Source organism: Aedes albopictus, chromosome 1, assembly GCF_035046485.1.
Source record: "Aedes albopictus strain Foshan chromosome 1, AalbF5, whole genome shotgun sequence".
Classification (NCBI taxonomy): domain Eukaryota; kingdom Metazoa; phylum Arthropoda; class Insecta; order Diptera; family Culicidae; genus Aedes; species Aedes albopictus.
In genome coordinates this window covers 271,225,366-271,252,429 of record NC_085136.1, presented here as the reverse complement: position 1 = coordinate 271,252,429, position 27,064 = coordinate 271,225,366, and the positions used below count along the sequence as shown (strand labels likewise).

Here is a 27,064-nt window from a genome sequence, read left to right as displayed (position 1 = left end):
CAAACATCAAATAGGAGCAAAAACGATGCGAGCGCCGTGACCGAGCGATTTGCGAACTACAAAATATTTGAACTAACCGTTAAAAAGGGTAACGATGAGAAGTGAGTAGAGTGAGACGTCTGTTTGTCTGTGGTCCTCTCTTCCAGAAAGTTCTTCATGTCATTTCCACCGTTACAACGAACAAGAACAAATCTTAAGCTGGCTTCCAAACCATCCACAGGATTCGCTCGTATTAGGAAGCTGATCCTTCCAGATCCAGAGATTTCGGTGAATGCTCCGTTTCACCTAGGCATCGAAAAACTGCTGACGAATACGATGAAAAGTTCCGTATTTCGAATCCTCCTAGCGCGTGCACGCCCTTCACCTCGTTGACTAGCTGAACCGCTTCCACGACGGTATGTACGCTATCTAGGTAATCGTCTACGTAGTGGTCTTTAATAATGGCCATGGATGCCTTCGGAAACTGTGACGCGAATTCTTGTGCGTTTTGGCGCTTAACGAACTGCGACGAGCAGGGAGAACATGTCGTTGTCACAGCTGGGTAACAATGGAACAAAAACTTATGTGACTGCTTATCCTCAGAAGTGATCCGGACCTGATGAAACAGTTCACGGATGTCCCCACTGAATACGATTAACAGAATAGCGACCAACGATGTCATCATATCTGGTCCATTAAGAAGAATATCGGTGAACGACAGTCGATGTACCCGTGCCGCAGCTTCTCAAATTAGACACACTTTCTCCGGTTTCTTCGGGTGCCTCACTACTTCCAGTGGAAGATCCCACACGCGGCTGGGGTCGGTGTATTCCAACTCTTGCTGCGTGATTTTGTGTGCGTATCACTTTGCTCCATAATCGCGAATTAACGATACCACTTTTACTCGCAGCTCTTGGCCCTTTGCGAGACGCTTCTCTAATTACTGCAGTCTCCACAGGAATAGAGGCTAGCCTTCCGTAATGATCGGATAATCGTACTTCCAGATCAGCCCAGTTTCAAAACCTCCTTCAATCCTGTGCATCGTTTTATGTAAGATGACACGGCACGAGGTCGATTGTCTTCTGCCGACTCGGTAGAGGTGGCCACCGCAGCTTCCTCACCGTAGCTTCCGCAATAGCGAAGCACTGCTTCATCAAATCATGCATCTCACGGTTCACAGTTTGTTGCTCTTCTTTTATTGATAATGAAATTACATTCTTGTGCGATATTTTCAACACAAATCTTGCGTCTGAAACACCGTCCCTCGGAGAAAGAGATGTTGCAGTCAAGCTTGCAATAACCTCCCATCTGCATCTCTCCGTTCGTACAGCTCCGACGGTCTCCAAAACTGCAACAGCTGAAGTGCCTAAAACCTCGATCAAGCGCAGCAGTGCAACCAACTCCAAACTCCAACCGATCCATGCGTCGATCCCTTTCGTCGTCGTTCGGTCGGCTCCACAACACGACGACGACAACGACGCGACGGCGTCGCCGAGAAGCCTTTCCACTCGAGCGCAACCGGCGATCGCTCTCAGTTTCATTCTGTTCAGCGATCGCGCCGGTCGTACTTTTTGCATGGCATGCGCTATCCGCCACGCTTGTGTACAGAGAGAAGGTACGAACGAACCAAAACAAACCTTGCGCGCGGTGCTGCGGCGATCTCGTGAATTTCCGCCGGGCAATGGTTCGCGTTCGCGATCAATCGCGATCGCGACACTTTAGTTCTATGGTCGTTTCGTCGCGGTTTGACGGTTGAGTGCCAGCCAGGTTGGGAGTTCGTGTATGCGCGTGCGCGATCGCGCTCCAGTGAGCAAAATCCTCGCGTGTGATAAATCTTGCAAGCAGTGCACATTTTGCGCGCTTCGATGCACTTTTCTATGGACGCCGCCGCCGGAGCACTAGAGTGGTCTAAGATTATGTGGGGAAAGCTAAAAGTCTAGAATTGTGAATCTTACCCTTGTGAAAGTAAAATTGTAATGGTCAAGACTATCATCTTACATTTAGAACTTGTTAAGTTGTTCATGGTTCAGTACGGTTCATCCCACAAGGTCTTCAGATTCAGATATGGATCACTCTACTGAACAACGGCAGTGCACTGCCTGGTTGCAATTCGGTCGAAAGGACCGGATGGAAACGGGAACAGCCTGCAAAACTGCGATCGTAGTCGCTAGCTTGTTTTCTTTTCGGTTTCGAGTGGCGGCGGTTCGATGTTGAGTTGTTGCGAATTTCGCTTTTTCTCCGGCTGTTTTCGGGTTTTTGTTTTGGGAAACCTTTTCTAAACGCGGTCCATCGGACGCGACGTCGGTGATCGCCGCGGGAAGGAAGACTAGCGGTCGCGTGGTGAAGATCGTGCTAACTTTTCTCACTCTCTCTGGCGCGCGTTGTGTTTTGGTTTCGTTCGTTTGCCGGCACTTGATGCGTGTGCGAAATCGGAAGAAGCGTGGGAAGAGAGTTGTTGGGTGCTGGCTGACTGGAGGACCTTGATATCTGTCTCGTCCGGTGAAGAATGTGAAGATGGTGCAGACTTGGTGACGAGACTGGATACTGAGTTAGTTGTTTCGTTACGAAGAAGAAGCCCAGAATAAGAAGTTATGTTTCTTGCAAGTTGAATTGATTTAGTTGCGGTGTTTGAGACCTCATGGAAAAGACGGTCGAATAAATGATACAACTCGGTGCAGTGTTAGTGTTAAAGAAAATTTGTTAAAAAAAATCGGTTGAGAAACCCTGAAACAATTGTTCTGAAACGTGAGTAAACTGTTCAAGTTTTATGGTATGATGCTTCAAAAGTGGCAGCTTCAGTACATCTGGTGCAGGTGATATAAGAGTTACAGCGGCGACAAAACGTAAGTAAACAACAGCTGTTTAGAACAGCATTAGGTAGTTAGATGTTAAAACAATGACCGATGTTGACAGTTTATCTAGCATACAGAAGCGACTTCCTATTGTTTTCAACTGCTGTCGACAACAGTAAACAGCACGCCTCAAAAGTATTTAAATCTTTTAGTTCTACACGTGTACAGATTATTTAATTCATTGGACAAACCGAGAATAGCAAAATGTTTAGCTATACATACAGCCATACCTCGATATAACGTAACTTTTTTTTATTACAACTTTTTGCAATTCAAATAAAAATCTTAATTTATAGAATAGTATATACGATAGTACGCCCCTTCTGGAACCAAGCCTGCGCCCCAGTTGAGCATTATTCGACCAATTTCGCAATTTTATGGGATGTTTAGTTGTATAAGAAATGTTATTTAGCTTTTTACAGTACAACCATTGCATCTTACTTATTGACATAACATCCCTACTGGAGCATAGTTTTTAAACTCCAAACGACAGTAGGCAGCAGTAGGAGCGAATTCAGAGGAAACCCTTCAGAAAATCTCTAGAGAAACTCTTTGATTAAACCCTGGTGAAATTCCTTGACAAATCATTGTGTGTATCCCCGAAGAAATCCACAGAAGAACTCTTGAAGAAATCCTTAGAGAAATTCCAGGATAAATTCCTGGTGCAATGTGTGGAAAAATGCCGTGAGATTTCCCGAGGAATTTCTACCGCAATAAAATTAAAAAAAAAAAAAAAAAAGATTCTAAAGAAGTTCGTGAAATATGAGGAATTTCTGTAAAAATTTCGGGTGAAGTTCCAGCAATATTTTTTGGAGAAATTCTAGCACGAATAACTGGAAGAACCCTAGTTGGAATTTCTGGAGGGGTCACAGCGTGAATCCATGGACAAACTCAGGAGGAATTCCTGAAGAAATTGTTAAGAAAAATCCTTTAGAAAAATTCACGAGGTATCGCAGGAAGAATTCTTGTAAAAAATTAACTGCCTGGAAAAGTGAAATTTCATCACATATTCCATTTTCCATTCAAACTCATCAGGAGAAATCCTTTCAAGAATTTTTGGAATAATAATCGGTGACTATCAGTAAGAAACTTCTATGGAGTCTCTGGAGAAATCACAGTAGAAGTTTTTCTCGGGTAATCTGAATAGGAAATCCTTTAGAAATTCCATCAAAATGTGCTGGATAAATCCCAGCAGGAATCCCTAAGTGAAATTTAGCAAACATTCCTTGAGCAGAAATAGTTGATATATTGGAGATTTTTGGAGGGATCCTAGCAGGAGTGATTGGAGAAATCCCAGAAGATATTTTGAGAGATAAGGGAATTAATCCTTGTGTAAATCTCTACTGTTCTTCGGGGAATCCTACAGAAACCACAGGGGAAATTCCTGGAGAAATGATATCAAGAACTTCTGGAGCAACTACAGTAGGCATTTCTAGAGAAATCCTAGCAGATATAAAACCCTGTAAGAAATTAAGGAGGAATAACAGAAACACAGACAAACAGACGTATCTCTTAAGCGATTGAACTAACGCCTTCGGTGGAAGAATCGGGAAAATAAAATGAAATTTGAATTTATCGTCCATTTCGAAGAGTCAGGAGTGTTACGTCTGTTTATATCTGATAGAAAACAATTCATGCAATGCAATGGCAAGCAAAGAAAGCCTTTCAATTGATCAGTGTGGAAGTGTTCAAAGAACACAAAGTTGAAGATACGCAGGCCAAGTTCCAGTGGGAACGTAGAGCCATACAGAAGAAGAAGGAGAAGAAGAAGAAGTGATAAGAGAATCCTAGAAAAAATCTCTGAAGAACTCCTTAATCCTTCAGGGCCACGCCATTGTAAAAAGTATGGCAATATGAAAAACCTCACTTGTCGTATACAGCGCGAGCACGGTGCAGTTTTAGAACCAAACAGGCACGTGTCCTGAAAGGTTAAAGAATCCCTGGATAAATAACTGGAGGTATTTCATCCATCAGGAAATTCCTGTGTAAATTCCCGAACTAATTGTGGAGGAACCACAAGAAGAATTCCTGGATATCGTTTGATGTTGACCATCTCCAGATGCAAAAAGAAGAATCTTGCTTTATGCAATATCAGTTTGTATAGTTAGATATAAATAGGCATGCTTTGAACTTGATTTATGTGTGTTCTTGCAACTTTTTAAGAATATATAAAGTACAATGGTTAAAAAATATGTAAGGAATGCTGAGAACCACTGTTGGATGAATAACACAATCTTTAGGGTAATTTTCTTTTCAAAATACTCATCTATAAATCGAAATTCTGGATTTTTTTTGCTTCGATATAACGTAACTTCGATATAACAACGAAAACAAAAATGCAGTTACGTTATATCGAGGTATGACTGTATAAAGCTCAACAGAAAGCTTCATAAAGAGGTACAGTGGCTATCTAATATTACATTACCGAAGGTTAGGGGATGTTCGAGGTGCTCCAAATTTCCTTGACCCAGGTCATACCAAAACCATGCGCGTAACTACAGCGCATTTGGCTCCTGAGCTCCAAAGTCGTGCGCGCTTTTTATGTACTACAGCCAGCGTGTACGATTTTGAAGCTGGGGGGCCAAATCGTTTAGTTATGCGCATGATGAAAACGCAAGTTCGGATTTAAACCGTAACCATCATCCGGGACAATCTTCTTTTGGTAAAAAGGAGGCACTAGCTCCAGTGAGCCTAGTAATTAAGGTTATGGATCGCCAATCCGGAGACGGCGGGTTCGATTCCCGTTCCAGTAGGGAACATTTTCTCGACTCCCTGGGCATTTTGTATCATTGTCTTTGCCTCACAATATACAAATTCATGCAATGGCAGGCAAAGAAAGCCCTTCAATTAATAACTGTGGAAATGCTCAAAGAACACTAAGTTGAAGCGAAGCAGGCCAAGTTCCAGTGGGAACGTAGAGCCATATAGAAGAAGAAAAAGAAGAAGAAGAATAAGAAGAAGAAGAAGAAGAGGCACTATCCTCCGATGTTATAAATATCTTACGTATGATTTTCCTTGACCTGATATATAGCCTGTCCAACAGGGTGTCGTGGTGTTACTAATAAAATACAAAATGGCTGTTGTGTTACTTACCACAGTGGACTGTATAGGGTGTTTGGGTTTGGGGATGAGGCTGGCTATTGGCCGGTTTGGCCTCACCGGATGTGCTCGCGTCCCCGCAGAGACGAAGCCAGGTGGGAGCAGGAGCGGTAGGGAGCTCCTTCCCAGGGATGCCCGCAGGCTGTGAAGTCCCTGTGACTTCACCTCGAAACTGGTGGACTGGAACAGCCTCGGTCGGCTGTCAGCACCTCAACTCCTTAAGTGGATATGCTCGCGTCCCCGCAGAGACGGAGCCAGTTGGGAGCAGGAGCGGTAGGGAACTCCTTCCCAGAGATGCCCGCAGGCTGCAAAGTCCCCGTGACCTTACTTGGATGGTGGTGGACTGGAACAGCCTCGACTGCCAGCACCTCTACTCCAACGGCGGATAGAACTCTGGTCAGAGTTCTATTACCTCAATCCCAAGGGAAGGGAAAGGGAGAAGTAAAGCCAGGAAGAATTGCTTCTGAATAACTAAATATATTTATTCTCTACTTGTCGAACGTTAGCCGGTTCGAATAAAACTGTTCCCGAAACTGCGCAACACGCGCATATTTATAGCTGGCTCCGATGCGCTCTAGAATCACGTGGAACATTCTAGGCGTATCGAGTGGTGATGATGATGATGACGGTATTCGGTTGCTGATAGCGCGGGCCAGGCACGTCGCATACGGTAGCTCTCTTGCTCTCGGTTGATCGGGTCACTCACGCTCTCCGTGGGATCTCTCTCTCTCGACGTTCGTCGCAAGTGCTTCGTCGTCGTCACGGTCGTTGTATCGTCGTACGCTCTCTCTCGCTTGCCAGCAGGGATGGAGGTAGCCATCTCGAACGTTCCAAGGCGTGCACTCACAGTCGTTCGGGGGAAAGTGGGGCACAACGGACATACGACAGGGAAGTGGGAGTACAATGGACATCGGTGTCATAATTTCTTCATTCAGTGCGCCTTGCGGACTGAACATTCTCCCGCCGGCAAGTGTAGTCACCGCAACGTTTGGATAAGAGGAAACAAAACTCAAGTATTGGTAATGGTGCTACATTGTGTACGTTTAAACTTGTTCACTCTGGGGCACACTGGTATAAAGCAGCATAGTGCACAGTTATACACATATATTTGGATAATGGTTTCGATTTTAAAGTATGACGATTTGGTAATGGTAAAATAAGAACGAACTAACACTAAATGAGTACGAATCAATATTTCAGGGTTTGTAGAAGCTATGTACAGTACAGACGAGATTCTTTCTCTTGTTTGATTGAGATATGGGGGGTCAACTCACATGTTTTTATCAAGAAGAATGCGACACAGTTTGGCATTATAAGGCAATTGATCGTGACGAATTCTGTCTATCGCTGGGATGGATACCTTTCGGTTATTCTTTACACGAAGATCGAGAATCTTTCGCGAGTCGTTGGTAACAATTCTTTCAGATTTTTTTAGGGATTTTATCTTGGGATATGGACAGTCTGTGACATTCGCTTCTCGTGACTGTGAACAGAGATTATTTGGAACACTCATGCGTATATCAAATCTGACAGGCATATCGGGAATGTCACTTGGGGGAATCGTATCATCAAAGAGGATATGATGGCATACTGTTAGCATCGAAAAATCGTTGAGCAAAGATTGGAATTCTGGCAGATGATCGACATAGTCTATCAATAGTAATGGATCGACACGAACAACGGGTTCAATACGAGGGTAAGTGGACAGAGAATACTGATCAGACCTTTCTACGGTAGTGGTTGGAACTAGCTTAGCTGCGACATGTTTCGATTCTTGATACTTGTACAGAACTTCAGCAAGATACACACACGAGGGGAACGATTGCAAGTCGGATTCAGTATTCGGACTCTCTCGGTAGGTTTCTCCTACCAGCCAATCACAATGGGAATCTCGTAGCAAGGGAAATTGTTCAGACAACTTCATGTAATTGAGATGAAAACCTGACGAGATGTTCGATGAATCGACAACAGTGGAGGAAGGAAATAGTCCGGCTGGTTTGGGCAAAACTAGGCTGGACGCTAAGTTATTACTTCTGGAGCGAACTGGGACAGTACACGTTTGACTAATGGTGGATGTAGCAGTACCAATACCGGTTAACGGAATACTCACCGAACCGCAATCATAATGGTCCCTACACGGGTGCAACGGAGTCTGATCCAAAACGTTGACGATATCGGTGAATTGGAACACTTGGATCGTCGACCTTGCTGGAATACGGGAATGAGCGGCATTGATGGACGCATCATCGCTCGTTGGCTGACATAATGGAACTGGGATAGGAACACCAACTGGAGTGCACGCTGGAACTGAGACTGAAGGTTGACTTGGTGTACACGCTGGAACTGGACTCGGAGCTGAATCTGGCGCTGGATCAGGAACTTGGCTTGGTTGATTCTCGGGATGGTTCATTTCGCTGCTATCCTCTGGTGGTTGTATCGTCTCAATCCTGTAGCTGACGGTTAGCTGGTTGAACATGGTACACTTGAACGTAAGATGGATCTCGGCGCAGAAGTCACAACGTTGGTATTCTGAGGCTACGGATGTAGCAATGTTCACATTTGGCACTGGATGCTTCGGCGGATTCGGCTTGGTTGGTGGTCGATGCTTGGGCTGGATATTCTCGCCGGATGACTGGCATGTCTTCAGCTCAGACACGCGCTCTTCCGGGGAATCGATGGTCTCGCTGGACATGGGTAACTCTGCTTTCATGATCGTCGACTCACACGGCATTCTGTTCTTGTCGTTTAGAGACAGACCTCGATTGATGGTACTGCGCTCGTTCGGTTGTTTACAGGCTCGTGCGTAGTTGCAGTCGGTGATGGTGTTAACTTCATTCAGACCGGTGGTGTGGTCTGTCGATGATTTCTCTAGTTGGCAAAGGTTTGTGTGGTCTCGTTCGCTGATCATGTCGACCACATCCTCGAACTTCTCGGAATGCTCATACCGTACTTCGAGTGTTGGTAGAGCACGCTGGAGCGGAGATTGGATTATCTTCGGCTGCTGGTTCATGGTAGGCGATGGCTGCACATGTGGTATTGATGCAAACCTCTCCATCCAACTCTCGAGAAAGATAGAGACTTCTTCGTAGAGGTCTAAGAATCCAAAGTAATAGTCGTCTTGCTCCTCGCGCTGGGTTGGCGAGGACAGGGCGATGATCTGGTGGTGGAGCCGGGTGAACTCGTCGTAGGATTTCTGAACACTTCGTTGGTATACTCGCACTCTAGCTGGGGTTAACTGATCGTTATCTGCGTCGGCTTGCTTGAGGTTTGTCCGGATTCTGTCCACATTTCGATGTGCCATTCCACGGTTGTGGAACAGCGCCTCAAGTACCTTGTCGTTCTCAATAGTGTCCGAGACCTTCTTCATTGTAGTACGTTTCAGAAACATCTTGGAACTCTTCTCGATGGACTTGTTCTTCACAGCACTTCACGATCACGTTACAGGTGCCGACGCACTCTTCGCGTTTCTCACGATTTCTCTTTTTTCTCTGGCCACCGATGCGCTTGTCGCAACGGTGAGATGGAATCGCACTACTAGTCCCGATGCGACGAAAATCACACTCTACGCGCCGGCGAAACTATTCTTCACAGGTGATCGACGCGTTATCGCAACGGATGGGATATAGCACACACGAGTTTCGATGCGACGGATCAGCGCACTACGCAACGGCGGATTGATTTATCGGGAGACCGACGCGTTGTCGCAACGGATGGCGTTCCCGAAGCGATGGAAACACACTCTACGCGACGGCGGAATTACTCCACGTTGTCTAAGCCACGTGGACGCTTCTAGAATAACACACTCTTCACGAAATACACACACGGTAATCGACGCGTTTGCCGCAACGGAAGTCGTTTCCGAGACGACGGATGCACACACTACGCGTCAGGGGAACACTCCACGTTGTCCAAGCCACGTGGACGCTTCTAGAATAAAACACTTGTCACTTCACGGATATGTACATCCACAGCTACCGACGCGTCTGTCGCTACGGAGGAATGGAATCTCTCGAGGGTTCCGAAGCGACGGATAGAACACTCTACGCGACGGTGGAATCACTGACGGAATGTTACGCACTACTGTTCACTGATTAGGCCAACAGGTACCGGCACGTTTGTCGCAACGGAGGAATAGAATCGCACACAAAGATTCCGAAGCGACGGATCAACACACTTCGTGACGGTGGAATCAGTTCGAAAGTACACGCACTACTGTTACACTTCTCACTGGGTATAGTACTGGTTCACAGGTACCGACGCGTGTGCCGCAACGGAGGGATGGTATCACACACGGGATCGGCTGCGACGGATACAACACTGCACGCGACGGCGGAATCACTGAAGCCACGACCACGATTCGAAAAGCAGCGTTGTTGAAGCCACGCTGACGCTTTCACTTCACGCTGTCGAAGCCGCGTGAACGCTTCTGGGATCACACTCTCGCGTTATTGAGCTACGCGAACGCTTCTTCACTACACTGCACGCTGTTGCAGCCACGTGCACGCTTCTGTAGCTACTCACTGCCGCGTTGTCGAAGCCACGCGGAACGCTTCTTGGATTACACACTACCGTGTTGTTGAAGCCACACGGAACGCTTGTACACACTACCGGATCATGTATCCGGCTCGAAGGACCAAAAATTGTTGTGTTACTTACCACAGTGGACTGTATAGGGTGTTTGGGTTTGGGGATGAGGCTGGCTATTGGCCGGTTTGGCCTCACCGGATGTGCTCGCGTCCCCGCAGAGACGAAGCCAGGTGGGAGCAGGAGCGGTAGGGAGCTCCTTCCCAGGGATGCCCGCAGGCTGTGAAGTCCCTGTGACTTCACCTCGAAACTGGTGGACTGGAACAGCCTCGGTCGGCTGTCAGCACCTCAACTCCTTAAGTGGATATGCTCGCGTCCCCGCAGAGACGGAGCCAGTTGGGAGCAGGAGCGGTAGGGAACTCCTTCCCAGAGATGCCCGCAGGCTGCAAAGTCCCCGTGACCTTACTTGGATGGTGGTGGACTGGAACAGCCTCGACTGCCAGCACCTCTACTCCAACGGCGGATAGAACTCTGGTCAGAGTTCTATTACCTCAATCCCAAGGGAAGGGAAAGGGAGAAGTAAAGCCAGGAAGAATTGCTTCTGAATAACTAAATATATTTATTCTCTACTTGTCGAACGTTAGCCGGTTCGAATAAAACTGTTCCCGAAACTGCGCAACACGCGCATATTTATAGCTGGCTCCGATGCGCTCTAGAATCACGTGGAACATTCTAGGCGTATCGAGTGGTGATGATGATGATGACGGTATTCGGTTGCTGATAGCGCGGGCCAGGCACGTCGCATACGGTAGCTCTCTTGCTCTCGGTTGATCGGGTCACTCACGCTCTCCGTGGGATCTCTCTCTCTCGACGTTCGTCGCAAGTGCTTCGTCGTCGTCACGGTCGTTGTATCGTCGTACGCTCTCTCTCGCTTGCCAGCAGGGATGGAGGTAGCCATCTCGAACGTTCCAAGGCGTGCACTCACAGTCGTTCGGGGGAAAGTGGGGCACAACGGACATACGACAGGGAAGTGGGAGTACAATGGACATCGGTGTCATAATTTCTTCATTCAGTGCGCCTTGCGGACTGAACAATGGCAATACTATAAAATTACAAAATGGTTTTGCCTAAGAATTTTCTGTGGGCTCGTGGACATGACCTAGATGCGGTGTTAAGTACTATGGATCGTAAAACCTTCCAAGGTTTTGCTTTTCTAATCCAAGCGGTGTCACACCCTGATACATCAAACTGGGCAAGGAAGGGATCACTTATGAAAACACGCTTACTGCAATGTCTGGGTTTGGGTGTTGTTGCACGGTTTGCACTATTGGCAAACGTTGATTTATATATGAGTAATTGGTTGCAATAGCGTCCGTTGTTTTAATTACTATTAGTATTATAGTTGTAATAGTAATTGTCATTTTTGTTTAACATAAGTAAGCCTGTATGAGAGGGTAATTCCTCGGTTCAAGGCACAACAATTTTCTTTGTTTTTAAACTTTTTTTCTGGGACTTTTTCTACAATCAAGTGGAGCAGTTGTGCTGGAAAATATATGAATATATGGTAACTTTCCATATCTCAACCCTTTGAGAGTAGTTAAAAATATGTGACAAGTTTTCTATTTTTAATGCTAGAAGTTTTTTTTTTCTAACATTTATCATTTTGCAAATCATCGATAATTTTCACTGGTACTCGTCACAAATATAGTCTTCTAGCTAATGGAAGAAGAACCAGCAGAACCTCCATGGTGCATGGATTGAGTAATCTAGGTTATTGTTTCAGAAATAAAATAAAAATTCATTATTATGAAGGATTAAAACATCACGATACATAGAACCTTACAAATGCACAAATTAGAAACATCACAAATGGACGCAGCACAACACAGAACACAAATATGCCCTGTTATCCAGATGGATAACACCTCCACAGGATGACGAGGTTTCAATTATTGGTTTGGGTCGATCATTCAATCCTGGAATTGTATTTTATTTGGCAGTTTGCCGTTTAGTTTACAATCATTGCTGCTGCTGTCATAGCTTGTTTTTGTCTAGGAAAACTTATCCTAATCGAGCACCCCAGTTCGGGTTTCATCACTAGAGCTTTATAACTTGAAGTCCGTGCCAGGGAAAGATTTACATCTCCAGTACTTAACTGCTGCCCGAAATGGCCTGATAGTTGGCAATCAAAATTGGGTTGCATTTCATGGGCCTCTGTTCTGCCAGAACCCTATAAATGTGTACTAAAACACGGGGAATATTTACAAGTTAAAATAAAACATGTGTCACAAAGAATGCACGAATATAGAATTTATAACACAAACACATTTAACAATTATTCTGTCTTATTATGTAACAAATATTTAAGAGATGAACCAGCCTAAGGCTGAAACAACATTATCTTCACTACTCTGGAATCAAACATTGTAGGGTTTACGGGCTCCACTATCAATTATGTCACATGTCCACATGAAAATCATTCCCGTTGATGGCCGCTGGACCTCGCAATGTATTCTACCGTTTTTCGCAAGTGAAGAACTAGTCCTAAGTTAAAATTCATTATAATATATCAGAATAGCCAGCTTACTTATTGCCCGTTAGAGAGCATCCATAAAAAGACGTAGTTTTTTGGGGGAAGGGGGGGTATTTGAGATTTTGTGACCAATGATGCAAATTATCACCTCACGAATGCTCAATCAACTTATCAAAAGTATTTTTATCGCTTGTGATTGAACAGTGTACAGTTCAGCGATGATCATAGGCAAAGAGGTGGCAAAACGAACATGATGTAACTCATAAACGATTTTGAACACATCTGTCAGTACCGCCACATGCTCACCCGAACAGCCGAATGGGTTGGTTTTAGAAGCTACGGTACGAACGCTCGACACGCACACAGAAGCAACATTCGCATGTACCGACACCACACCAATAACGTTTCCAGCCTTCGATGCTTCGCGATAAGGTGATCGAAAAGCATCGAAAGCGATGAAAAGACAGGCTTGGCTGGAACACAACAGCTCAACGGCGAAAAGGAGCAGCCAACAATGCTGATCAGCGTCGAGTCTGTTCGTGTGCTATTCGTACGGGAGGTTGGTTTGATGAAGCGAGGAAGGGCGAAAACGTATTCGTTGTCGAAAGCGAATCGCATCATTTCGCGAATGTTTTCACCAAATAGCAAGCTTGTTTGTGTCGAAGTGTGACGCTAAAGGGGTAGGGGTTTATGATATGCTACGTAGCTTTCTACTAAGCCTATTGAAAAAAAAGTATTTCGTAATAATTCATTTTTTTACTTGCATTATTCAGTAAATCAAAATAGTTAGTTATGTAGCGAGTTGCAAGAAGGTTATTTTTGATTTTTGGATAAATATGAAGAGTTCTGAAAAAATAGAGTTTTGCAACGAGTTCCATACTAGTTATTTATGTAACGAGTTGCAAAAGGATGATTTTTTCAGCACGAGTTGTACATTTATCCAACGAGGCCTGTCGAGTTGGATAAATACGAAAAGTGCTGAAAAAATCGAGTTTTGCAACGAGTTCCATACAAAATTTTATGCAATGATTTTTTCATAATGCAACCCATTTGAGTTGCATAATGTTCATAATGCAACTCAAATGGGTTGCATTATGAACATTATACAACTATTTTTCATTATGCAACTCATTTCAGTTGCATAATCAACCAGTTCGGAAAAATTGGCCATTAAACTTATTGATGGCACATATTCCGACGTTATGTTCAACGTATAGGCAGAGCTGAAAAATATCAGACCTCTCAGTTGACAGCTTGACCTCCTTCACTATCACTGGAGGCCGATCAACACCAAGACGATACAACTTTTTCACAAACACAGATACCTTAACGATTTTCGACAAAGTATTTTCTACACACTTCTACACACGCTATATTTTATCATCATTGGTTACAAGATGCATGTAAAATTTGACAAAAACATGCAAGTAACTGAAATTTTTCATACTGAATCCCATTCAACTTTCAACCACATTACAGTGCGTGAGGAAGCAACCAGTCGCACAAAAAAATTACGCAGTCATTTTAGACGCGAAAGACAATTGAAAAAGTTTGTTCGGAGTTATTACGATTAAATTTTAATTTTCCCATACAACGTTGACCCATCCTTCTGCATTATTACACCTCAGGAATCTGAAATGGTGTGGTTGGATGCAGACGCGCCAACTTGATCAAATTATTGGGGGGGCAAAGCCTGGTTTTTCTGATTTTTTGTATGGGAAAATCGAAAAATCTTCAAATATTGGGGGGGGGGGGGGGGCAAAAGCATGCTTGCCCCCCCCCCCCTAAGTTGGCGCCTATGGTTGGATGAGATCGTCTTAGTTTTGTCAAGATATCTATCGCTTGCTTTAATTTTTCTCACTTTTGAATTCCGACGAAGCACCCAACGCTAGTTTTGGAATACTACCGGTAGTTTCTTATGTGGTCGCGACTATTTTCTTGCTTACCGTTCATCAGGTTATCGGAAAATCCACGATTTGACGTGTCGCATGCATGGGTTTGGTTCGCTTTTATATTTGGCCACTTCCAGCGGAACACTCGGAACCGGTTTCGGAACACCATCGGTTGTCGCAAATATGGTCTGAAACTATTTTCTTGCTAATCGTTTATCAGGTTACCTAAGGAGCCGCGATTTGATGTGTCGCATGCATGTGTTTGGTTCACTTAAATAATTGGCGGTGGAGCGGGCCTGGTTAGAGGGTTAGAACTCAAGACTATCATGCCAAGGGCCTGGGATCGAATCCCACTTCCGACATATTCACAAAACGTAGGTTCTTCCTTCGGAAGAGAAGGGAAGGGTCCCGAGATGAACTAGCTTCGAGTTAAAAATCTCGTTAATAAAGACACTTCCGGAGGGAACCCGGAACCGGTTCCGGAAAACCACCGGTTGTCTCAAATATGGTCTAAAACTATTTTTTACTAACCATTCATCAGGTCGTCTAAGGAGCCGCGATTTGAAGTGTCGCATGCATGGGTTTGGTTCACTTATATATTTGGCCCTATCTGGCGGGACATACGGAACCGGTTCCGGAACACTACCGGTAGAATCTTAGGTTGTCTGAGACTATTTTCTTGCTTATCATTCATCAAGTTATTGAAAAAGCCGCGACTTGATGTATCGCATGCCTGGGTTTGCTTCACTGTTATATTTGGCCACTTCCGGTGGGACCTCCGGAACCGGTTTTGGAACACCGGTAGTTTCTTCTGTGATCTGAAACCATTTTCTTGCTAACCGTTCATCATATTATCGAAAATGCCGTGGTTTGATGTGTCGCATGCGTGGGTTTGTTGCATTTTCATATCTAGCCCCTTCCTGAGGTACCGATCCGGAACGCCTAAATGGCCATAATTCCGGAACGGCTGGACCGATCTGAACCATTTTCAATAGCAAACAATGAGACCAGATTCCGCGTCGAATGAACCGTCGGTCATTAAAATCGGTTGAGATTTACTGCCGAAAAGTGACGTGAGTTCGTTTGTACACATACACACACACACATACACACACAGACATCACCTCAATTCGTCAAGCTGAGTTGATTGGTATATGTGACTCGAATTTCCGGGCCTCCTATCAAAAAGTCATTCTTGAAGTGAACATATAGCCTTTCCAGTACACTTAGTGTACGAGAAAGGCAAAAAGGTTTTAAGCATACGGTAGTAAGAATTTCAATGGGATTCCTATAGTATGACTCAGGAAAATTCGGTGTAATTTCTTGGCGTGAGCAGAAGAATTACATTGGAATTCGAGGAGAGATCTGATGCAAACCAGATCAATATCTGTCGAGATTTTCGGTGGATTCCGGTGAGTTTTCGTTTAGGATAATGAGTAGAGGTTCTTGTGATACGTATAAATCAAGAGGGAATGCTAGGATACTTTTAAAGGGTTTATGGTTTATGGTGCTATGCAGTTGATGGCTGGAATCTGGTGGAAATGAGATTTTTCCAGAAACTCCTCACGGGAATCCTCCAGGAACTCCTCCCTGTATTTTTGCAGTAACTCCTTCTGGGATTCTTTCCGAAATTCTTTCAGATGTTTTCAATGGAAATCTTCTAAGAGTTTTATTCCTCAAGGATTTTTTTTTATAGAATTTCTTATGACACTACTCCAGGATTTTCTTATATAATTTCTACGAGGCTTTCTTGAAGAATTCCTCCGACAATTTCCTCAATTGCTGAAGGAACTATTATTTAAGGAATTTCTTATGGATAACATTTCCACAGGAATTCCTTCTGGGAATAAAAAAAACTTCTGAAAACATTCCAAAAAGAGCTAGAAGAATCTCAAAAGCTCCTGGAAGAATCTTGACAGGAAATCATGGAGAAATTCCAAAAGAACTCTCGTGAGAAGTTCTTGGAGCAATTCTAGATGAAACTTTTAGTGAAATCTAGAATAAACTCCTAGAAAAACCTCAGAAGGAGCTATTTGTAGATTCTTAGAAGAAACTTCTGGCTCAATTTATGGAGAAAACACGGAAGAAATTTTTGATGGAATCGCAAAAAAAAATGTCTGAAGGAATCAAGAAAATATGTAAGTTTTGAGGAATCCCGGAAGATTATCCAGCCTACTATCCAGCTAACACTTCTGGTGAAATCTAAAAAAAATCCTGAAAGAATTCCTGAACCTGTGGGAGGGGAGGGATTGCTTGCGGTATTCTAAGAGATCCAGGAGGAATCCTAGTGGGAGTGAACGGAGGGATGCCAAAAAAAAGTGCAAAGAGGAGTCCTAGGAAAAAAATCCTGGATAAATCCCATCGAGGAATCCCAGATGAAATTCCTAGAAGAATCCTGGAAGGAATTCCTGTAGGAATCCGAAAAAGAACTCCTGTAGGAATCCCAGAAGCAACTTCTGGAGGGGTTTTAAAAGAATGCTGGAAGAAATTCTTGCAGAAATCTCGAAATGAATATATCTGAGTGAACTCCAGAAGAAATTCCCGAAGGAAACCCAGAAGGAACTCCTGGAAAAATCCAGGAAGTAACTTCTTTAGAAAACTTAGAATGAAGTTCTGATGGGATCTCAAAAGAATTACCGGTTGAAATCCCTGGAGAGATTGTCCAAAGAAACTCCTGGGGGAAAGAAGGAAAAAGTAAACCTTGAAAGAACTCTTGAAGGGAACTATGGATCAACTTAAAACGTTAGAAAAAACTCCTGGAGATACCTCAGAAGGAACTCTAGGAGAAATCTTAGAAGCATCTTCGGAAGGATTTCTTGTAGGGATCTCTGAAGCCTGAAGGAATACAAAAAAGAGGAATTCCTAAATGAAATCCCAAAGGAAATTCTTGGAGAAATCCCAGATGAAAGTGCTGGAGAAATTCAAAAAGGAATTCTTAAATATGGGAATATCAAAAGGAATTCCTTGAGGAATCCCAGAATGAACTGCTGGGAGAGCTTCAGAAGAAACTCCTACACAGTCGTCCAAATTTCATGGTGAATATTATTCAAATGAAATCAATTTGATATACTGAACAGATTTATGTCTCCAGTTAGCCTGGTGGTCAAGGCTATGGATTTTCTCGACTCCCTGGGCAATGGCAGGCAAAGAAAGGGCTTTAATTGATAACTGTGGAAGTGCTCAAAGAACACTAAGTTGAAGCGAGGCAGTCCAAGTTCCAGTGGGACGTTGGGCCGTAAAGAAGAAGAAGAAGAAGAAGAAGAATACGAAGAAGCAGAAGAATTCTTAGCAGATTTAGTAAGCAAACTAATATCTGAAGATAGAAAGAAACGACAAACCTAGGGAAGTGGAACCATCTTGGCTTCTTATTTGGACAATTTTAAGCTATAACTCAGTCAATTTTAAACCAATTGACTTGACATTTTTGACCGTGATGAAATATGCATAATATCTAGCCGTGTACATACGCGCCAACTTGTGACGTAGTTGGTGGGGCGAAAATATTCAAAAAGAGCAATTTTTCCGTGACTCTCTTGTGAAACTGGTCTAGTCACACAAGTTTTTCATATACCATCAGTGTACCAGTAGCCGCTCACCGTCTTGAAAATGATGTTTATTGGCATAAATATGTATGATTGTCTTCATCTATGTATAATTCGGCACGCATATTTTGAATATCCGTGGAAAAAGGATTGTATTTTTGCAGGGAACTTTGTTTTATACGCTCGTGAGCGGCTTTTGGAACATGAGCGACTACTGGTACACTGAGGGTACCATATTCTTAGGTTATATAAGGTAATATAGGTAAGAAGCTGAAAGTGGTTGAATTTAGATATGTCGTAATGACATTTTCAGCACTGGCCGAAACTAACAGTGATGGACCGCACAAACTTAGGCAAAATACTGACGCATTCACTGATAAAATCAGTGTGTGTTGGAGATGAACCAGCCGCGGGCTGAAAATCTTCTTAACCCATATCCGCCCAGCGTCCTATTTATAGGACAGATGCCCCGAACGCCCAGCGTCCTATAAATATGACAGTCCTTTCATGTGAATATCTCCAGAATTATGCAAAATTTTAGAATACTTTCTTCAGAGAAGATGGTTTCCGCACCCATACCTTGCTCATGGTGGACAATATAGTTTGTGACTGGTTCACTAGGTGGCGTAAACGATGCTGCAAAGATTACATATTGTCACGATCTATGAGCTTCATTTCCAATGCGAAAATAATTTATTTCCCTGGAATCTTGACAATAATCAATGATTTATAGTTCATTTCTTCGGCAGAGTTGTTTATCAATACATACAAAAGTCAATGTATGTATGATTGTATGTTTATATGCTTGTATGTTTATATGTTTGTATGTTTTTCTATTTGTATGTTGATATGTATGTACGTATGTATATTATGTATCAATGTACCGGTATAACTTTGGAATGCGTCAAGAAATTTCAATCAAATTTGGCATACGCATTCCTTAGGATGTGGATGTGGTAGTAGAGTTATTGGAATTCAGGATGGCGGCTTAGGTTCCAAGATGGCGGTGAAAACTCCACAATATATGCTTTTCAACGGTAATACTGCTTCGGTTACTATGCAATATGGGTATCTATCGATCGGGCTTCATATTGCGACATTTGCACCCATTTAGACTCGGCCAAAATTCGTTATTATCACAGTCGAATTTCGCACACGACTTCGCAGCGGCTAGCGTACACAAGTTCGATTGAGTTCGTGACAGGGGCGTCGGATGCACAACAGGTAAACAAAATAAGTTTGATTTGTTTGAAATGTCGCTGGGAAATAAAGATCTAATGGATTCTCAAATTATCACAGTAGTCTAAACATTTATGAGAAACCCAATAAGTAGAACTTAAAAATGAATATCCGACGCCATTTTGAAATCCAATATAGCGGACCATATCCAAGATGGCAACCATGGAATGCTAGTTTGATCTATAATACCATGCAATATGGGTATCTATCGATCGGGCTTCATGGGTAGAAGTCAAAAATCGATTTTGACCCTATTTTTAAATCCAAGATGGCGGACCATATCCAAGATGGCAGCCATGGAATGGTAGTTTGAGCTATGATACCATGCAATATGGGTATCTATCGATCGGGCTTCATGGGTAGAAGTCAAAAATCGATATTTGACCCTATTTTTAAATCCAAGATGGCGGACCATATCCAAGATGGCAGCCATGGAATGGTAGTTTGAGCTATGATACCATGCAATATGGGTATCTATCGATCAGGCTTGATGAGTATGGTAGGGTAGTGGGTAGGGTAAACGGTAGAGAAGGCGGTCTGGTAGAGGGTTTGAATGAATGATACAGTAGAGGGAGTGGAGTAGAAGGTTAGGGTAGAGGATAGGATAAACGGTAGGGAAGTGGGTAGGATAGAGAGTAGAAGGTGGGAAAAAGTTAGGGTAGAGAGTAGGGTAGACGGTACGATTAAACACAATATAGACTAGAGGGTACGGTAAAGGAAAATGCAGTGGTTATGGTAGAGTATAGGGTAGAGGGTATGGCAGATGGTAGGGTTAAAGGTTATGATAGAGCGCATGATAGAGGGTTGGAATAAAGGGGCAAAGAAGACAGTAAGGTAGAGGCTAGAGAGTGGGGTAAAGAATTGAGATGAGATTAGATGAGCTGAGATTTTTTGTTTCGAGATACCTTCAGGAATTCTTTCCAGGATTTCTTCAGGCATTCCTTTCGAGAATCTTCCCAGGTTTATTCCCAGGATTCCTTCAGATATTGCTTCCGAGATCGCTGTACGTATTGCTACGGAGTTCTATTCAGGTATTTTTACAGGGGTTGCTTTGGAAAATCCTGAAAGGTTTCTTTTAGTTATTCGTTTCTGCATTCTTTCAGGGATTTGTGCTGGAATTCTTTCAGAGATTCCTTTCCGGATTCCTGCTGTGACTCTTTAAGGGATTCCTCCCGAAAAAAAATATATGAGAAAAGGTAGATTTCTTCCGAGATTGTTTTCAGGCAATCCTAGATCATAGAGACATCTTCTATGGTTCTTACAGGAATACTTGCTCAGCTTCTGACCGGCAAGACCAGAAGTCATCAGGAATCATGATCATCTCTCTAAGGATTCCATCAGGTATTCTTCACAGGATTCCTTCACGAGAAACTTCAGTGTTCTGTCGAAACATATTCAGAAAATGCCAATGGAATTCTTACTACGAGCCGGGATTCTTGCTCGGAATTTATACAGCAATTCCTCCCGGGATTTCTCCTGTGATTATTTCAGGGATTCCCATCAAGCTTTCAGCTGAGATTCCCTCAGATTTCTACCAGATATGCCTCTCAGAAATCCTTCAGTAAATCCTCTCAAGATTCCTTCAGGGATTTCTACCGGGAATGTTCTTCCCCCCAGCGTTATGTTTTTCAGACTTTTGTACGTAATTCAAAATTGCAATTGGTAGACCGAATAAAATTGAATTTTTTGGTGGTTTATCATTTTTCATGTAGCCGAAAGACATCTTTTCGATGCAGCGATGCCAGATGAATTTCTGTACCACTCGTTCAAAAATCTGTATCCCATACAAAATTTGGGTGAAAAATCTGTATCCTATACAAATGAAAAATCTGTATTTCATACAAACGCAATCTGTATAGATGCTCATAAATCTGTATAATACAGATAAATTTGTATATATGGCATCCCGCTTGCGAGTCAGCCGCGTAGTTGCCGGCTAAGAATAGGACTACTAACCCCAATTCAAGGTGTCAAGCGACCCGTGCCGAGGAATGAGTGATCGAGGGGGCGAAAAAGATGCTCGATCTTTAACGGAGCCTGTGGGGCACCTGGGCACCCCCCACAGTAAGCTGTCCCTTACCGCGTTAATGCAGAGCTCTGGCGTGGTGGACATTCTTTCTCGTGCGACTCGTGGGAATCAAATATGAGTAACAAATCCAATCAAATTCAGAAATCAGGTGCAGTAGGTAGTAGTGGTGCGATCAACCCCTTCGCAAGAAGCGGGTTGATGAGGTCTCCAACAAGGAGAAGCGAGGAGTCAGGTGCTGGAAGCTGCTTACGCAGCTCAAGCGTGGGAGCTCCTGTCCACTCCACGGCAAGCCAGCCGGCGGAGGTTATGGACGGAGCATGGTTGCTGAGGGCCATCAGCCAAGTAGTAGGAAAAGGACGGCCCGCATTAGAGGTAGCTGAGCAGCAGCTTGGCAAAATTATCGACTTTGCGACAACTAAGTCGAATATAAACAAGGACCTGAAAACGGCCTTGCTTCGGCTTAGAGCGTCTGTCGATGAGGCCAAGCAGGAGCACGCGGTCGCATTGCTGGCTGCAGCAGCGGCGGAACCCGCAAAGGAGAAAGCGTCTAAGTTTACACAAGCGGAGGCCTTCTCTTTCGCGGGTAGTCCGAAGAGAGTGGAAGCGAATGCTCGAGACAAACGTGACAAGCATTCGCAGAAGCGGGCGAGGCAGCCGTCAGGTGAGGAGCTGTCTGGCGGCGCCTGCAAGGCCAGGCGTATAATAACCCCGAAAGCCGGTGGTAATGCCGGAAAGTCGGACCCCAGCCAGGGTTCCCGGAAAGCTGGGAAGGGTGGGCCTGAAAAGGCTGGCCCGTCCCGGAACGATGGGAACAAGGGGTTGCGACCAATGGTGGGCCCTCAGCAGCCACAGAGCAGGGCGATCCAAGGAGAGGACCCTCCTTGGACAAAGGTAGAGCGGAAGAGGAAGAAGAAGGTGAATCCGCAGGCAGAAGTGCAGGACGCCAAGCCAAGGCGTAGGAAGGCAGGTGCCAGGCGCGAGAAAGGCGACGCTATCGTCATCAAGACGGAACAGTCTAAGTACTCGGACGTCTTGAAGACGATGCGAAGCGACGCCAAGCTTGAGGGTCTTGGAGCCGACGTGCGCAGTATTAGACGTACTCGTACGGGCGAGATGATCCTGGAGCTGAAGTGCCAGAAGGAACACAAGGGCGCCACCTACAAGAGGCTGGCAGAAGAGGTCCTTGGTGAGGGTGTGCAGGTGAGGGCTCTGACACATGAGGCGACTCTGAAGGTCAAAGATATTGACGAGATCACCGAAGTGGAAGAGCTCGTCACGGCACTGCGGCAACAGTGCGATGTGCAGGTGGCCGCCGTAGCCGTTAAGCTACGGAGAGAGCCAGCAGGGACACAGATAGCCTTGGTTCAGCTACCTGTGGCGGATGTTAAAAAGTCCGTTAAAGTAGGAAGTATAAAGGTGGGCTGGTGTGTATGTCACCTGACATTCCACGAGCCACCAGAGGTTTGCTTCAGGTGTCTGGAACCAGGACACAAGTCGTGGGACTGCAAAGGCCCCGACAGGCGCAAACTGTGTAGGCGATGCGGCGCTGAAGGTCATAAGGCCCAAAGCTGGACGAGTCCGCCCATCTGCATGATCTGTACCGGGAAAACCTCGAAAAACAGACATACGATGGGTGGTCCAGGGTGCCCGGCCTTTAAGAAAGCCGTAGTGAACAATAAATCACAGTGCAGGTAACGCAGCTGAACCTGAACCACTGTGATGCGGCTCAGCAACTGCTTTGTCAGGCGGTTTCTGAGTGGGAGACAGATATCGCCATCATTTCGGACCCATACCGAGTACCCGCCGGCAACGGCAACTGGGTCGCGGATGGGACCAGAAAAATGGCGGCGATATGGACGACGGGTAAATACCCCGTTCAGGAGTTGGTGTCTACTACCTATGAGGGCTTCGTGGTCGCCAAAGCAAACGGGGTCTTCTTCTGCAGCTGTTATGCGCCTCCGCGGTGGCCGATCGAGCAGTTCACGCAAATGCTGGACCGATTAACGACCGTGCTAACAGGGCGAAGGCCGGTGGCAATAGCGGGCGACTTTAATGCCTGGGCCGTGGAATGGGGAAGCCATTTCACGAACCAGCGGGGTCAGATCCTGCTAGAAACACTGGCCATCTTAGATGTCGACTTGGCTAATGTCGGTACCAAGAGTACCTTTAGTCGAAACGGAGCGGAGTCAATTATTGACGTGACCTTTTGTAGTCCTGGCCTAACAAGTAGTTCGAACTGGAGAGTAGATGATGGCTACACTCACAGCGACCACCTGGCGGTTCGCTACAGTATCGACTACACAACAGCAGACAGCGGATAGAAGAAGAGACGGCTAGGCCAAGGCCAAGCCCTCGTAGGTGGAAGACATCATACTTCGACGAAGAGGTATTTAGGGAAGCGCTCCGCCGTGAGCGAAACTTAATCGGTTTAGACGGCGACGAGCTGGTAGCGGTGCTCTCACGTGCGTGTGATGCGACCATGCCTAGGAGAGTCCACCCTAGAAATGGGAGGCCACCGGCTTACTGGTGGACCGACGCGATTGCGGACCTGCGCCGCGCCTGCCTACGGGCTAGGCGACGGATGCAGCGAGCACGATCAGAGGAAGAGCGAAACGAACGGCGGGTGGTGTTCGCCGCTGCAAAAGCCGCGCTCAAGACCGAGATAAGAGCAAGCAAAAAGGCCTGCTTCGAGGGTCTCTGTCAGAGTGCCAATACGAACCCGTGGGGTGACGCTTACAGGATCGTTATGGCCAAGACGAGAGGGGTGATGGCTCCTACAGAGCAATCTCCAGAGATGTTGGAGGGGATCATTGGAGGACTTTTTCCGCGTCATGATCTTAGTCCTTGGCCTCCTTTCGTAGGACAGCCGGGGACTGGGGCTGGCGATGAGGAGAGGGTCACCGATGTGGAACTTGCGGGGATAGCTAAGTCCCTTAGCGTAGGTAAGGTCCCAGGTCCGGACGGAGTTCCGATCCTGGCCTTAAAAGTAGCTATTGCAGAGGCTCCCGAGATGTTCAGGTCTGCTATGCAGAAATGCCTGGACGAGGGAGTTTTCCCAGAAGCTTGGAAGAGGCAGAGCCTGGTACTATTGCCAAAGGCGGGGAAACCACCCAGAGACCTGTCGGCATATAGACCAATATGCTTGATTGACACGGCGGGGAAGGTGCTCGAAATGATCATCCTCAATAGAATGTTGCGGTTCACCGAGGGCGAAAATGGTCTTTCGAGTAACCAGTACGGTTTCCGGAAGGGGAGGTCCACCGGAGACGCTATCTTGTCGGTTACAAAAACCGCCGAGAAAGCACTCGAGCCTAAGAGGAGGGGAATTCGCTTTTGCGCGGTAGTGACTCTGGATGTAAGGAATGCGTTTAATAGCGCCAGCTGGTCTGCTATTGCCGATGCGCTCTTGCGTCTGGGGATACCGGAGTACCTGTACAAGATTCTCGGAAGTTACTTTCAGAATCGTGTACTAGTTTACGACACGGAGGTGGGTCGGAAGTGCTTTCACATAACCTCAGGAGTCCCGCAAGGTTCCATCCTGGGTCCGGTGTTATGGAATGTCATGTACGACGAGGTGTTGAGGTTAGAGTATCCAGTGGGAGTGGTGATTGTCGGATTTGCCGACGACATTACGCTCGAAGTCTACGGTGAAACGATCGAGGAGGTAAAGTTGACTACCAACCACTCGATCAAGGTTGTGGAGGCGTGGATGCGGTCCAGGAAACTGGAGCTGGCTCACCACAAGACAGAGGTGACGGTTGTTAACAACCTGAAGTCGGAGCAGCAGACGGAGATCAGTGTAGGAGAGTGTACTATCCTGTCAAAGCGCTCCGTCAAACACTTGGGCGTGATGATCGACGATAAGCTTACCTTCGGTAGCCACGTCGATTATGCCTGCAAAAGAGCCTCCACAGCTATTGCGGCACTGTCCCGGATGATGTCCAATAGCTCTGCGGTGTACGCCAGTAAGCGCAAGCTTCTGGCTAGTGTTGCTACGTCCATACTTAGGTGGAAGAATCCTGGTAGGAGTTCCTTCAGAAATTTTGGGAGGAATTCGTGGAGGTATCCGGGTGAGTCAATTCTGAAGTAAATTATCCACCAAATTGGAAGTATTGGTATTGTCAACAGAATGTAATTATATCGTGTTATTCTCAAGATATTCACTTCAAAAGAAGCGTACTTATTTGAGGACGCTTGCCACTCGGTAATCTAGGATGCTGGGCATATACGAACTAATTAGCGTCATTTTGAGCATGAGCATGAGCATGAGCATGATTGACCGCCCGCGGTTGCTCCTCTGTTATTGCAAGGACAACTGCATTTACACAAAGAACCAACAGATGATGCTTGGGATTAGCTCTTCATTGTGTAAATGCTGGAATCCCAATACTTTTCAATAAGCAATACCAGCGCCGGCCGCGTCCGAATGCAGGTCAATTGAGGATAGGAAAGGAAGTGATGACGTGATTCTCGCTTAGGCCAATAACCGAGGAATTCTCTGCGTTACTACGAGAAATCACTAGGAGTTTGGACAGGGGAAATGGAGTTGTGTTGAGGATTTTGTCGTGGTAAACGAGTGTAATGTTTTGATTCGCGATTAATAATGCGCTCGCGAAGAAATATCCTTCTGAATCTTGGACGACGAACGCGATCTATTGTGTCTCAAAACTCACCCTACATTAGTTATTCATTCGCAACTAAGGAGAACACAATGCTAAACACCGACGCATCTGTAGTTTGCGTTTCTGCGCGAGACAATGCTGAACGCGATCAATTCACAAGTATTAACAAAATAACACGTGATAAATAATTCAGAAAGATCTTACCGCATGGTTCGCCGTCTATCTTTTACCGACCCTCTCTTTTTCCAGAAATTCATGCAACCTTTATTTGAGTCAAAACATTTATTCATTTGGACTAAAATATTACAAATGTCGACACCGAAGATGACGAACCATTCAAATTTTTGTGTCCATGAAAAAAATGAAAGGAAATTATTTATTATCAACTAAATATGCATTTGGAACTAGCGCCGACACATGACGTGACGAACTTTTCAATATTTGTTAGATAAAAACACAAAAACCAGAGCTGCAGCATCTTACACTAACTGGCCTCGAAATTACACTGAACTGCTACAACAACACACGGGTACGACGATGTGCACATTTAAATTGTCGACGCCAACGCGGCCGATCCGAATAAAAAAGCGGCACTTCCTGTGCCTCCAAAAACACAGTAAACCGCCTCGTACGAAGATGAGCACGCACACAGGACGACGACGCGATGCAACGACGAACCAAGACGGGCTGAAATGTCATCCGCTGCTGGCATCACACGACCGACTCGCACAAAAACTAGTTTTTTTCTTCTCT

General features: G+C 45.1%; 2 protein-coding genes across 8 annotated transcripts in view; one reads left to right on the top strand and one right to left on the bottom strand.

The window, feature by feature from the left end:
• The first annotated feature begins 1,491 nt into the window (after nucleotides 1-1,491).
• LOC109429323 (ras-related and estrogen-regulated growth inhibitor) overlaps nucleotides 1,492-27,064 on the top strand; it is a 279,937-nt gene continuing 254,364 nt past the window's right edge. For 3 of the 7 annotated variants that reach the window (XR_009996507.1, XM_062846764.1, XM_062846761.1), the window contains exon 1: nucleotides 1,503-2,792. The gene's annotated coding sequence lies outside the window, so the exon portion shown is untranslated. Of the gene's footprint in view, nucleotides 2,793-27,064 lie in introns of all 7 variants that reach the window. The other 4 variants (XM_062846766.1, XM_062846765.1, XM_062846763.1 and 1 more) reach the window with 2 other exon arrangements.
• LOC134285623 (uncharacterized) lies at nucleotides 6,460-13,686 on the bottom strand. Its single transcript, XM_062846760.1, has 2 exons — nucleotides 8,488-13,686; nucleotides 6,460-8,394 (listed from the first exon to the last, which is right to left on the bottom strand). The coding sequence occupies exons 1-2, from the start codon at nucleotides 9,316-9,318 to the stop codon at nucleotides 7,201-7,203; spliced, it is 2,025 nt and encodes a 674-aa protein (XP_062702744.1). The 5' UTR covers nucleotides 9,319-13,686; the 3' UTR covers nucleotides 6,460-7,200.

Coding starts and splice junctions, on each gene's coding strand:
- LOC134285623 (XM_062846760.1), bottom strand. CDS start 9,318: ATGTTTCTGAAACGTACTACAATGAAGAAGGTCTCGGACACTATTGAG. Junction 8,395..8,487: donor CGAAGCATCCAGTGCCAAAT/GTGAACATTGCT, acceptor ATGTTCAACCAG/CTAACCGTCAGCTACAGGAT.